At 44.4% G+C, this 14209-nt stretch overlaps 1 protein-coding gene across 4 annotated transcripts in view; it reads left to right on the top strand.

Annotated features, from left to right (window-relative positions):
* The window catches only part of DCP1B (decapping mRNA 1B), a 55660-nt gene extending 42069 nt beyond the window's left edge, over positions 1 to 13591 (top strand). For 2 of the 4 annotated variants that reach the window (XM_059683966.1, XM_059683969.1), the window contains 4 exons: positions 5379 to 5507; positions 7854 to 8705; positions 10883 to 11125; positions 13307 to 13591. In XM_059683966.1, the coding sequence (XP_059539949.1) occupies positions 5379 to 5507; positions 7854 to 8705; positions 10883 to 11125; positions 13307 to 13387 (1305 nt within the window). In that variant the 3' untranslated portion in view covers positions 13388 to 13591. The remainder of the gene's footprint in view (positions 1 to 5378; positions 5508 to 7853; positions 8706 to 10882; positions 11126 to 13306) is intronic. The other 2 variants (XM_059683967.1, XM_059683968.1) reach the window with 2 other exon arrangements.
* The last annotated feature ends 618 nt before the right edge of the window (positions 13592 to 14209 follow it).

Raw genomic sequence — 14209 nt, 5'->3', positions numbered from 1 at the left:
CTGGCCTAAATCCTTGTTTTCTCATTGCCTAGTATCTATGAACCTGTAGACTCTTTTTTAAAAATATTTTTTTATTGATTTCGGAGAGGGAGGGAGAGATAGAAACATCAATGATGAGCTATGGAATTGAGCCCACAACCCAGGCAAGTGCCCTGATCGGGAATCCAACCACTGAGCCACACCAGCTGGGCTCAGATGATTCTTCTAACCCAATACCTTCTACTCCCACTGCCCCCTACAAATATTTTAAACTCCTACCAAACAGAGTAACAATCTTGCTTCCTGAAAGTGCCTTCATGCCTTTTCCCATGCTATTCCCTCTCATCCTATCTAATAAAAGAGAAACATGGTAATTAGCATACAACCACTACCCTTCCCATTGGCTAATCAGGATGATATGCAAATTAACTGCCAGCCAAGATGGCGGCCGGCAGCCAGGCAGCTTGAAACTAACATGAGGCTTGCTTTCTTCCGTGACGGAGGAAACCAGCGTTGCCCGCCTGCCTTGCCAGCCTCTGAGATTGCAGTTTGAAACATTCTTACAAATATAGAAGCTAAACAAAACCCCAGAAACCTGCTTTCAGGGAGCTGGGATCTCAGAGCTGGAGTTATACATTATTTCAATTATAGAACCCAAACAAACCAGATACCTGCTTTCAGCAGCAGAGGCCTCAGAGCTGGAGCCAGAGCTAAAGCTGGCCCAGAATAAATAAAAAAGAAAAAAAGGAGCAGTTGGGAGCTTCAGCCCTCAGCCCCTCACCCAGACTGGCCAGGCACCCCAGTGGGGACCCCAACCCTGATCCGGGACACCCTTCAGGGCAAACCAGCCAGCCCCACCCATGTACCAGGCCTCTATCCTATATAGTAAAAGGGTAACATGCCTTCCAGCACTGGGATCAGCGGAGCTGAGAGGCCTCCCGGCACCAGGATCAGCATGACAGGGGGCAGCGCCCAAACCCCCGATCACCCTGAGGCTCTGTATGTGACAGGGGGCAGGGCCACAACCTCCCTATCCACCCTGCTCTGTTCCTGACAGGGGAAGGCGCCCCAACCTCCTGATCAACCCTGCTCTGTGCCTGATAGGGGGGAGCTCCACAACCCCCTGATCGCCCTGTGGCTCTGTGTGTGACAGGGTGCGGCACCCCCACCCCCCCCACGGGCCCTGCTCTGTGTGTGACGGGGTAGAGCCATAACCTCCCCATCGGCCCTGCCCTGAGTGTGACAGTGGCGGCGCCCCAAACCCCTGATCGGCCCTGCTCTGTGGGTGATAGAGGGTGGTGCCCCAACCCCCTGATCCGCCCTGCTCTGTGTGTGACAGGGGCCGGTGCCCCAACTCCCCTATCGGCCCTACTCTGTGAGTGACAGGGGGGAGCTCCTCAACCCCCTGATGGGCCCTGCACTGTGCGTGACAGGGGGGAACTCCCCAGCCCCCTGATCGGCCCTGCTCTGTGTGTGACAGGGGGCAGCACCCCAACCCCCTGATCGACCCTGCTCTGTGCGTGACAAGGGGGGAGCTCCCCAACCCCCCTGATGGGCCCTGCTCTGTGCGTGACAGGGGGAGCTCCCCAACCCCCTGATCGACCCTGCTCTATGCGTTACAGGGTAAAGAGCCCCAACTCCCCTGATGGGCCCTGCTCTGTGTGTGACAGGGGGTAGCGCCCCAACCCCCTGATTGGCCCTGCTCTGTGCATGACAGGAGGTGGCGCCGCAACCTCCCCATCGACCCTGCCTTGAGTGTGATGGGGCGGTGCCCCAACCCCCCAATCAGCACTACCCTGAGCGTGACTGAGGGTAGCATCACAACCTCCTAATCCGCCCTGCTCTGTGCATGACAGGGGGCGGCACCCCAACTCCCCAATCAGCCCTGCTCTGAGCCTGACCAGGGGCTGCACTAGGGATTGGGCCTGCCCTCTGCCACCCGGGAGCAGGCCTAAGCCAGCAGGTCATTATCTCCCGAGGGGTCCCAGACTGCGAGAGGGCAAAGGCTAGGCTGAGGGACCCCCCCCTTTCCCCCCTAGTGCACAAATTTTTGTGCACCGGGCCTCTAGTTTACTTATAAAATATCATCAGTCTTTCAAGGCCCCATTTCACATATTCTTTGCCCATCATGTTACTTCTGATCCACCCACCAGATGTTTGTGCTCCTCCATTAACATCCATTACATCTTTTTATTTACCTCAGAATTCTTGTTATGAGGAAGTGAATTTTTTATTATTGGAATATTCAAGAAGAGACTGAATAATTACATATTGGGGATAGTATAAAAAATTTTTTACTTCTCTGTGTAAGTATTAAACTAAATAAATGACTTCTGAGATTTTTTCCAACTCAAAAATTTTTAAGTTCATGAAAATTCAAAAAAATTTTGAGGAGGAAACATTTTATGCTATAGGTATATGATATTGATAAATGAAGCCTAGTGGTACCAGATACAACTTTTTATGTAAAGTTAATAAAATAATTTGAAACACTTCTTTGGGTTAATATTTTATGCTTTCTCCCTAAGAAATAACTTCCTATGAGTTTTCTGTAAAGTAGCAATGATATTAATTTGAGTGGCATCTCCTTTACCTCCTTCCTTCTTGTAGAGATGCAAATGAACCATAAATAACAAAACTCAGGAAGAAAACGAACCAGGCCAGACCTGTAGGCTACATAGTTAGGTCCTTACTACTCAAAAGTGGACTATTTTGAATTTTATGGTTTTAGGCAAGAATTAATAGTTCTCTTCTAGATATTGCTGAGATCTATTTATGAAATTAAAGAAATTATTAAGTGTTTTTTGATGTTCATGAAAAAATTCAGAAACAAAAAAGAAAATAGCCCTGGCTGGTTAGCTCAGTTCGTTAGTACATCATCCCGACATGTCAAGGTGGTGAGTTCAGTCCCTAGTCAGGGCACATACGAGAATCAATCAATGAATGCCTAAATAAGTGGAACAACAAATTGATCTCTCTCTCTCTCTCTCTCTAAAATCTATATATATAAAAGCCTAAGCAACCGGCCAACCGGCCATCCAGTAGGTATGATGCACACTGACCACCAAGGGGCAGAGACTCAACGCAGGAGCAGAAACCACAGGCGTGGAAACATGGAACAGCCTGATGAATCTCAGAGGCAAGGGGATGCAGGGAGGGCAGAAAGAAATTAACCAAAGATCTTATATGCATACTAGAGGCCCGGTGCACAGATTTGTGCACTGGTGTGGTCCCTCGGCCTGGTCTGTATGGATCGGGCCAAAACCGGCTCTCCAACATCCCCTGAAGGATCCCAGATTGCGAGAGGGCAAAGGCCAGGCCAAGGGACCCCACCAGTGCACACACAGGCTCTAGTAAATAAATAAAAATTTAAAAAGAAGAGAAAAAATAAAAAGAAAGACCACCCTATAAAGCCAAATACACTTTGGTTGTATTTCCTTTCAGACTCTTCTCTTGGCATAGATAATATGTTTGTGTTTGTATGCGATAAATTAAAATTATGTGACATAGTTTTTGTCTCTGTGAAGAATCCATTATACACTTTTTATAAAACTGTGATTTTTTTCCAAGTATTTTAAAGTTATTTGGGTCGGAGAAGAATATAAAATTAAACAACTGGAAAATGAGCTACAAACTATTGAGGTGGATAATGTTTAATTCTGAGAAATTTGATAGAGAGCTATTTTCATATACAAGCAAGGATTCATAGATAAGTAGACAATTGCAGTAACATAGAAAGCAGTTTTACCTAGAAAAGTCAATCTGGGGTTATGCAAGCAAAAGACAGAGATATGTGCATAATGAAGGTGGGGAAAATCTGTTTTTTTTTTCTTAGTTTAAAATTCAAGGTCCCTGAACACAGAGAGAATGAAGGAGTACAGAAGGGTCATTTGGTGGAAGTAAGCTAAGCATCCACTTTTCTTTTAAACGCAAGCAGAAGTTAAAGTCTTTCCGTGCTAAAATTTTGTAAGTGACTATATCTTAGGCTATACTCTTGTCTTGTGTTGCTTAGCCATATCTTGAAAAGCCAGTCCTGTTGGTTCATGCCACTAATCACCATCATTCACTTCAGAAAAATTAGAAATAACATTTTATGATTCATAAAGTATTTCACATCCCATTTAATACTAGTGCCAAATCCCAATTATTTACAGAATTCTTAAAAGAAAATAATTACTCGTTCGTACAATTAACTTTATAAACCTAAGTGAACATGGTGGTAATTGACCCACACCTCTCTATCCTTGAATTAGAAAATACAATCCAATAACTGTAAGACACATTAGGAACCTTGGGTTTCTGAGGGACAATATTGTATTTGTCACACATTCCAGTGTGAAATATTTCCTGAGCTAGGGCCTTGACTGTACAATTGAAACCAACAATGCTATAGAGAGTCTGTAGTAAGGAAGGGAGCGTTTTTATACTCAGTTTTATTTGTAACAAGTCAGATGCCGACATCGCTGCTGTGCTCTTTCTGTTTTGAATCCTACTGTGTTGATAATTGCATGGTTGGTTAGACTGATGTGTGATAATAACTCGGTATTTGAAATGATGAGGCATGTCTCATCTCTTTCTCTGTGAAATTCTAATTTGTAGTGAGTGGCTCAGAACACTCAGATTTGAATTATTCTGTTTATCCAAAAAGTCACTTATTAAATAAAGATGATGTCAGTAATTTTTAAATCAGTAGTTTGAGTCAGCTTTACTTTTTGGTTTGTAGACCAAAAAGGGTTAGTTACTTTGATGTTGGAACTCTCCAACTTGAAATCAGTTGCTAATGGGTGAATAAAACCCTATTGCAATCCAGACACGGTATTTAAGGAATAGTTTGTATCATTATTTATCATTAAAAATCACTAGATTCTATATTTTTAAACTATTACTTCTTAAGTATATAGATAGCCTTTAAAGTATCAAGGTATCTAAGACCTTCTACGTCAGTGGTTCTCAACCTTCTGGCCCTTTAAATACAGTTCCTCATGTTGTGACCCAACCATAAAATTATTTTCGTTGCTACTTCATAACTGTAATGTTGCTACTGTTATGAATCATAATGTAAATATCTGATATGCAGGATGGTCTTAGGCGACCCCTGTGAAAGGGTCGTTGGGCCGCCAAAGGGGTCGCGACCCACAGGTTGAGAACCGCTGTTCTAGATCTTGAAGGCTGATACTGTTAGTAATATTTTAGGGCACTGAATTGTGTAACTAAAAAAGAAATAAGTAAATTTTATTTATACTCAAATATAAAAGAGATTAAGAGATTTTGTACATAAAACTCTACCAAAAAATAGCTACCAATTAAATAAAATAGAGAACAAGAAGGAAGGTATGTTCTTTTTAAAAGAATAAAGCTTCTTTTACAACAAAAAAAAACGGTTCTTTTTTCTATTTCAGTGTAAAACCTGTTCGGAGCCAAAACAGATAACCAGTTCATCTGCCATTTATGACAACCCCAATCTCATCAAACCCATTCCAGTGAAGCCCAGTGACAACCAGCAGCAGCGCGAACCTCAGCCCAGCCAGGTGCCCTGTTCTCTGCTTTTCATTTATGGCGTCTGTACAAGGTTCTTAGCAAACTTTCACCCAGAGGATAGTCGAGGGAGGAGGGCCTGGATCCTTTAGGATAAATTTTTAAAAAAAGAGATTTCAAATTAGAGATTCTTTTATTAATAATAATTTACTTTTCCTCAAAGGGGGTTAAAATTTTTACTTTTGGCATTTACCATAATCTCTTGTGGACTTGAACTCCTTACAGGATAATGTGGGTTTAAAAAAAAAAAACAACAACAACAAACTAATAATATCATCAGAGTTAACAGGAATATTACCCAAGAGGCCCATATTCTGCTGAGGTTGATGGTTGGTTTCCCAAAGCAGCCAAGACAACAAAATTCAGTTTAACATTTCTGAACACTTCCTTTGTACCAGGTACAATGCCAGGTTACTGGGTGTACAGAATGGGATTCCTGTCCTAAGGAATGGTATAAAAGTCCCTTTTAGACCTGATGATTTGTCATTGTATTTGCATCTCATTATGATAGCAGTTTTTGAATGAATATATATATATATTTCAGAATAGTAAAGCATTAACAAAATTGCTAACCTATGACCCCCATTATTGTTTTTTTAAGATTTTTAAAAATTGATTTTTAGGGAGAGAGGAAAGAAAGGGGGAGAAAGAGAAACATCATTAGCTACCCCCTGCACACACACCCCCACCAGGGATTGAGCTCATAACCCAGCATGTGCCCTGACTGGGAATCGAACTGGCAGCCTTGTGGTGCATGGGATGATACCCAAGCTACTGAGCCACACGGGCCAGGGTAAAAGTCCCATTTTTTATTGTAAATATAATGTGGCTGTTTCCATTCTTAGGTGTTATGCCTCATTAAAGGTTTTGTGTTTGTTTTTTTAAGGAATTGGTTTAAATTAATTTTAAAAATGAAGTGGAACCAAAAGACAAAGATAAGCTAATGAAAGTCTCAAAGTCTCATATTGAATTTTTTAAAAATAAGTCTTTTCTAATTATCTTTTACTTTTATTGTTTGCTTTCCATGGAAATTTGTTATTTTAATAGAGAAATGAGAATATGTTGATTTGAGAATGAAGCTCCTGTTTTCTTAGCAACAGAAAGAGGCAGAGATGATATAGAGCAGGAAGGAAGCAACTTTGTAACTGGCGGGGCCAAGGTAGATTTTTTGATTTGATGGTTTTTTAAAGCTACTAATATATAGTTGTCAGCCAATAGTAGTTTGTACCAATTCAATGCGAACAGGAATCCTCAATTTGGGGTGCAGTGAAGAAGAAACTTTATTCAGTGCAACATAGCTCCATTGTGATACAGCATGGCTGTGAGGCAGCCCTGGGCCAGGCAGCACTGGGCCCAGAGCTGGACAACTCTGCTCTACTCTGTGCCAATCTGCTTTTTGCTGTGCTGGTCTGCTCTGCTCCTGTAAGACATCTTCAAGATTTCAGCTCAGCAAGGGAAACAGAGTCTTGAGTCTCCCATGGAAGGAGCAAAGTGCGCTCCCAGAGCCAGAGGGAAGCTGAATTATGTAGACAGAAGTCCCTGCCCCTGGTCCCTGATTGGTCTGTCCTCATGCAAATGAGGACTCCAAATCCTTGAAATTTGATTGGTCCAAAAAGCACCAATAGTGCCACTCTGGTTGGTCAGAACTACACAGCTCTGATTGGATGGGGAAAGCCTCCATCCCACTGGTCGAAATAGGATTCCAGGAACTCCTTTATAAGCGCTGGTTCAGATGGCAGAAATAGAGTGCAGGCTTCACCATGAAGTGCAATTTGTGTCAGAGGCCCCTGGGTAGAAATGGCTTGTAGGCTCCTTTTAAACAAAATTGAGCCCTGTTAGCTACTTAGGAGGTATCTTTCTTCTCAGAGTTCACACAGTTGAAAGGATCAAGTTAGACTAACTGACATGTTTCTTTCTCACCCTAAATTTCTATAATTGTGCAAAAAGCTACCAGGAATTCTGAAATCCTCATGTTCCTGTGTGTTCTCAGGATGTTATACTTTGCAGGGTTAGATGGACTTCCTGCTGAAGAGATTATTTACCTTCTGGTGTATATAATTTTGTACCATAGTGGTTCCCAATCTATCAAAGCTCACATCCTTATTTCATCATTCAACAGATACTAAAATGTAACAGCTATCTTGAGAGTAGTAGGGCAGAATGCTGTGAAAATAATTGGCATTGGGTCTCAGTTTTGTGAAGTTTATTGTAATTAAGTGTTTTATACTCTCTAATCCTTTATAAATAGAAGAAACTATTGATTAGGTGAATTATGTTTCATAGCCCCCATATAACCAAATTGTATGTAGATCCATATTGAGACATTTTTATTTTTTCAGACCTTAGACCCTGCACCCCAACACTTGTCCTTGACAGCACTCTTTGGGAAGCAGGACAAAGCTACATGTCAGGAAACTGTGGGGCCTGCACAGACCCTCCACCACCAGCAGCAAGAGAAACTTCCAATCCGGCAGGGGGTTATCCGTTCCCTGTCCTATGAGGAACCCAAAGGACATTCACCCTCCATCGAGAAGCAGCTATGCCCAGCCATTCAGAAACTCCTGGTCAGGAGCGCAGACCTCCACCCATTGTCAGAGCTGCCTGAAAACCAGCCCTACAAAAATGGCAGCGAGGCTCCTGCTGGGGAGGATTTTACTGGACCTGTCCTCCTGGGGTCTCCCCAGAGCTTTGGGGCATCCCATCGAGTCCATGGTGCTTCTAGAACTCAGAACCTGCTAGAGAAGCTCCAGAGCACCCCAGGGGCAGTGAACAAGTACGACCCTAGTGCACCAGCACCTGCCGGCCCAGCAGCCCTGAGCTTCACAGCCCTCCCTGCTGCCACCCCTGCCGCTCCAGTAAAGGCGGTGGCTCAGCCGCCACTGGTACATTTCAATGGCTCCCTTCCACCTCAGGCACTAGGACATCAGGCTCATGAAAAAGATCAGTCCGCATGCCCAAGACAAATGCTCGCCCTTTCTGGCAGTCAGACTAGTGGTTCTGGAGTGATCTCCCCTCAAGAGTTACTGCAAAAGCTTCAGCTTGTGCAGCAGGAGCAGCAGCTGCACATGTCCAACCGGCCAGCCTTGGCGGCGAAGTTTCCTGTGCTAACTCAGAGCTCTGGAGCCGGGAAGCCCTGGGAACCCTGGGTTGACAAGACATCCGGCACGGAAAAGCAGACTCCCCTTTTCCAGGTAAAGATCCACCGGGTGGGGGTGGGGGTTATCACTGTGATGCAGTGAAATGCAGTCAGCTTCTGTGCTCTAGGGACATAGCTGTCCTGAACAGTGTTGCAAAGCCACTTCTGTGCATATTGTATCACCTTAACTTCCTGCCTGGAAAGAGAATCTTTGCTTCACTTAGCAATATGGGAGCTTCCCTCCTTTCAGATACTTTATTTGTAGAGTTAAATCTTTGCAGTTCATCAGGCTTGAAGACATGGATGTGGGAAAGAACATAGACATGGTAGGGGATCCTAATCTTCATTCTGGGATAGGAAATGTCTGACCTCCTCTTGTTATTGTAGTCCAAGTAATCGTTGCTTATCCATTTATTTAGTAAATATCTCTGAGCACTGCTCCCTCCCAGGCACTGTGCTACACATGGGTGCAGAGTGGTCAGGAGCAGAAGCTGCCTCTGCAGAGCCCACAGGCCTGGCAAGGGGGGGGGGGGGGGCAGGGGAGACAATGGAAGAAAAGTGCCATTACTCTGCCAAGGCCGCCTGTTTTAGTTTGCATCCTCTGCATAGCTTAATGAAGATGGAGAGAGAGATAACTATGCCATGCCCCCCCACCACCACCACCACCACCACCACACACACACACATTTCCAGAGAGGAAAATATTGTAATTTTTAGAAATTGTTTATCCTTTGAGGAAGATGATCTCTATGTTCATCAGTAACTTAGAACAGAGAAAACCACAAGCTGTTCCATTGCCCATGGCTAACATCTGGAGATTGGACTGTTTTCTCATTTGGATTGGTACAAATTCATTGAAAATGCAATAGGTTTAAAAATTAGGAAGTTCTCCCTATTACATATCTCATCATTGGTTGTTTGTCATGTTTTGGCAAGTAACCAACAAAATCTTCCACTCTTTGAAAACCAAGATCATAAGCATGGAGCATAAGTCTTTGTGTCTATGAGGCACTGAGTCACAGAGCTTGTGTTTATTTTTTTATAAAATCTCAAATCTGAGTACCTATTTCTATGGAAACAGTATTGTCACTCATCCTCGTTTCCGTGTAATCTTGTCCCCTTTTCTCTTTGATGGTTTAGAGCTGACGCTAGGAAAATTGGGGTTGATACTTGGACATAAATGTCTGCACGCACAAATCTCTTGGCTTTCCAGTGCTCACCGGTGTGGAGAGAGGAGCAGAGTGCACCCTGTCAGCCTCACGGTGCTGGCCATCCTCCTTCAAGAGCGTCCGCCTCAGGCCCTCTCCTCAGAATAGCAGTGGGATAGGTAACAGCCTGCCTTCCTCAGGGCTGGTTTCTGCCCAAAAAGAAAGCAAGGGAACGATTATAAAATTACAGCAGCTTCATGATCGCTGGCCTTTACACCCCTCCTCGAGTTCTTATGGAGCTTTAGGATGATAATAACATTTTCTCACCTGAGTTAGAAACAGATGAGAGAGAAAGAGCTGTAGGCATCAGTGAAACAGGGATCAAAGTGTCACTAGCATAACTGCAAAAGCTGTTGGTATTGTGTTTGTTAGCCAAGTGAGGTAGACAGACTCGCCCAGACAGACAAGTCACTGGCAGTGCTGGCATGACCAGCCCCAGGACCTGCCCCAGCCACTCGAGCACGGAAAAGCAGGAAGTGTGTGCTCTCTGCAGGCAGGCAGATCCCATCAGGAAGGACCCAGGAGAGATGGACCCGGGAATCATGCCTCCCTCCTGGTGAGAAGTAGCGAGGAGGACCACTCGCGCAAAAATTCCTCCGTAGAGACATCGAGTGGAAACGTGTGTCCCTCCAGCAACTCATGCATGTTGTTGGAGCTGTAGGTCCGAGTAGTAGACAACTAGCCCTGAGGAAACGGCCAGCAGTCCTAAATGCATGTTGCCAAGGGATGACAGTAAAGCAGAAAAATAAAGTGTTGCTCAGAGGCCAAGCACTCTATGCAGAGGGAACAAAGCCACCAGAGCGGACTGTGCCGGAGCTGCTCAGGAAGGACAAGGGAAACGTGGGGAACTGAACAGGAATCAGTTCTCCTTGAGCTTTTCCAATTCAGTGAAATTTTGAACAATTCGGATTTAAGTTCACCGATATCCACTCTTGCAAGCGAGTGGGCCCTTTGTCTCTGTACCCATTGTATCAATGAGTTGCTACTTACACCTGCCCTCTTTGTATGTGTTTGCTCTGAGCAGGTCATCTCACCTCAGTGCATCCGTGCTACAGTTGCTCCTTCTCTGCTCATGTCCCCCATGGTGTTCACACAACCCACCTGTAGCCCATCAAAGGAGAGGGACCGTGGGCTCTTGTCCCTGGGAAGCCAGGATCCAGCTGCCGCCTCCACCAGCCTCTTCCTGCCTCTGCAGAGCCCAGAGCCCTCTGTACTCAGCCCACTTACCAAGCTGCAGCTTCAGGAAGCACTGCTGTTCCTCATTCAGGTAGGAGGGCCATCATCTCTCTTCTTACCTTTGCCAATCCTGCTCGCCAGCTGGTTGCCACTCTGAGATAAGGCCTCAGTTAGCAAGTGCCCACATAGAACTGCCCAGGAATAAGAGCGATGTAACAACTCACCCTAAACCACAGTGGCTCTGTACTTGGCTGGGTGAGGTTCAGAATACTAACTACAGCTTTAGGTGATTTGACGCCTTAAGGATTTTGTAATTTGGAGGAGGACTAAGTCCTCCAGTCTGTCACCTGTCAGAAAAGAAGGAAGCAGAAACTATAATCAAGGACCGTAGATGCTGGGGGCACCCAAACCGAGAGCTCACCTCTGGAAGTAGAGGTGATGCTGTCTGCGCAATCGCTGGTGTTTAGTGGAGAGCTCAAGCAGACTGTAGAGCAAGGAGCCGGCAGGTAGGGGAGCAAGTAATGGCTGTGATACTAGGGCTGTTTTACAAATAATTTTGAAGCCTGCTAATTAGGACAGGGTAGAGTGACGGGACTTCTTTGGCAGCCATGAGTTTTGTCTCTATGAGATAATAACAGCTAACACACAGAGCTGTGTCAGGCACTGTTATAATGCGTTACTTTCCTTAAGTCATTGGGTCCTTATACAGCAACACTATCATCTTTCCATTTTAGAGACAAGGAAACCGAGGTCACACAGCTAGTAAATAGCAGAGCTGGGCTCCAACCCCAGTCTGGCTCCAGAGCGCTCCTTCCTGCTGCCCGCAGTGGGGGCCGCAGTAGTAACTTAGCCTCTGGGCTGTCTGCCCAGCAAAGCACATCCACAAATTAGTGGCAGGCCTTGAAAAGCAGGATGCTTTTCCCAGCCTTCACACACCTCAGCCAACATCTTTAGGTACTTTTTTGATAGACAGTCTTAAGAAAACTTTTGTGATATTTGGCTTAGAGAGCAGGCTTTTAGATGGCTTTTAGAGAGCAGGCTAGCACTTTTGCAGCTGTCTCATCTTAAGAAGAAAATGGTCTCTATTAGTAAAAACATTTTTTTAAGGTGACGTATTTTAGAGAGAATGGAAGGAATTGGGCTGGAAAGTGGAAGACTATCTGTTAAAGAGGGACAACAAATGATCATGCTTTACTAGGTCACGAATATCAGGATGCCAACAGTTCCCACCTTTTAAAGCCATTTATGATAAGTTCATACGGACTTAGATAGAACATCTGAGAACAATAAAGTGAACATATTTAAATGTTAAAGTTTCATATTTCTTCTGGCTCATTCCATTTAATCACATTGTTCCAAAGATCTCTGTGCAGGGGCCAAACTGAAAGCCTAGAGCAGTCCCTGTACAATGTTGTGCGCTATTTCCCCCACTCTCTGTGTACATCATACTTTTTCCACGTTTAGACATACTTTCCTGGTGAACTGTTAGAAGTCACTAAGCAGTTTGTTTTTAGTGTTTGCCTGTTGGTAGGACACAGTAGGGACTTTGTGGTCACTTTGTAAGAAAAACAGGGATATGTAGCTCTCCTTCATTACGTGAGAATAATGCTAACTCTGTGTGTGGGTGCCAAGAGGGAATGTGCAATGTGAGTGAATTGCTAAAGCTTTAAAGGATTTGGGTGGGAAGCAGAAGTCTCCATCATTAAAAACCAAACCGCTGATTAGAACCGTGATTCTCCATCAGCCCGTAGCCAGGCAGAAGAGCCCAGAGACTGCTGGTCTAACTGCTGTCTGCTTGCCAAGGCCAGAAACTTTCCATAGCTAATGGAGAATTATACCGGCTTTGATATACCAAGGATGCACATTGCAAGTAAAATCTTAACTAATGCCAAAAACAAAGTATTCGCTAGCAGTCTCCTAACCAAACATCGAGAACCACTGACTTGGATCAAGTCCTTCCTAGCCAGCCATCTGTTGGGGACTGACAGACCCAGGCTTCTCATGAGTGAGCCCTGTTCCATACACACATAGCTGGGCGGCCCATCTGTGCTGTATGTGACATGCTGGCCATTGAAAAACAACAGCAGACTCATCTGGCCTGGCTTCAGCCCCACTTACCTTTCGCATGTGCAGTTTAAAACCGCCAGCTGTCAGACAGGCAGGGAGAGATGAGCATCCTGGGCTCAAAGGGCCAGGCCGGCTCCAAGACAGGAGAAGCCTTTTGTTCTTGCCCCAATCACATTCCTTTGGGTCTTTTGGTTTTGTTTTCCAGAATGACGACAACTTCTTAAATATAATCTACGAAGCTTATCTCTTCAACATGACACAAGCAACCATGAAAAAGACTATGTGAAAGCAAAACATTTAAGAACTGATTCTCAAGGTCCTCTAGCTCAAGGTTTTTTCCTGTTAAGTGTTGTTACCCTAAATGTTTCTGCCTTTTTATAAAAAAAAAAAAGTATGTGTAATATGAAGTAAAATGTTTCCGACTTTTTTTCAGTCAAGCTTTAAAAAAAAAAAAAATACATGCTTCAGTACACCTGGCACTAAGAATTGAGTGGATAGAAAGAGTGCTTAGCTCATATCACACAGTAAATGCCAAGCTTAATTATTTCTTTTCTTACTATGGGCCATTTCTAGAAGAATTGGCCTCTCCATAGGGTGGGCTGTTCTGGAAACGTGGTTTCTTTTTTAATAGTTCTGGCTATACTGTGAACAGAGAGAATGTGTGATGTTCCCATTGCTGAGCTCCGCGTGCTGCAGTGTGTGCCCACCACAAGGTGGCAGTGTCACCCCGCGGACTGACCTGCACAGCTCTTACCCAGGTTTGCTTGTACCAAACAAAATAAACCTTTCTTCGGTAAAAGTCCAATTGGCATGTTTTCCCTGGGCCTCTGAAGGGAAATTATTCCTAAAGATATTATAGCTGTTTTCTAGAGGACCGTTGTTCTCTAGGAGTCCACAAACAGCCCAGGTTTCTAGTAACATCTCATTTATCCCAGCTCATGCTATTTCTTTTGGACCCAACCAGCAGAGTATGCCTACCTATGTTTCAAGATGAACATTTTATAATTTTTAGAAAATCATGCTGAGAAGGTCATAGAGGATTTTAAAGCTTTTTCTTAGCCCCTAAGGATAGCTAGTGGATGGTTCAGGGCATAATGATAAGGACTCT

The sequence above is a fragment of the Myotis daubentonii genome, chromosome 2, assembly GCF_963259705.1.
Source record: "Myotis daubentonii chromosome 2, mMyoDau2.1, whole genome shotgun sequence".
NCBI lineage: Eukaryota > Metazoa > Chordata > Mammalia > Chiroptera > Vespertilionidae > Myotis > Myotis daubentonii.
Note: the sequence above shows the minus strand (reverse complement) of the source record. Positions and strands in the feature narration are given on the sequence as shown.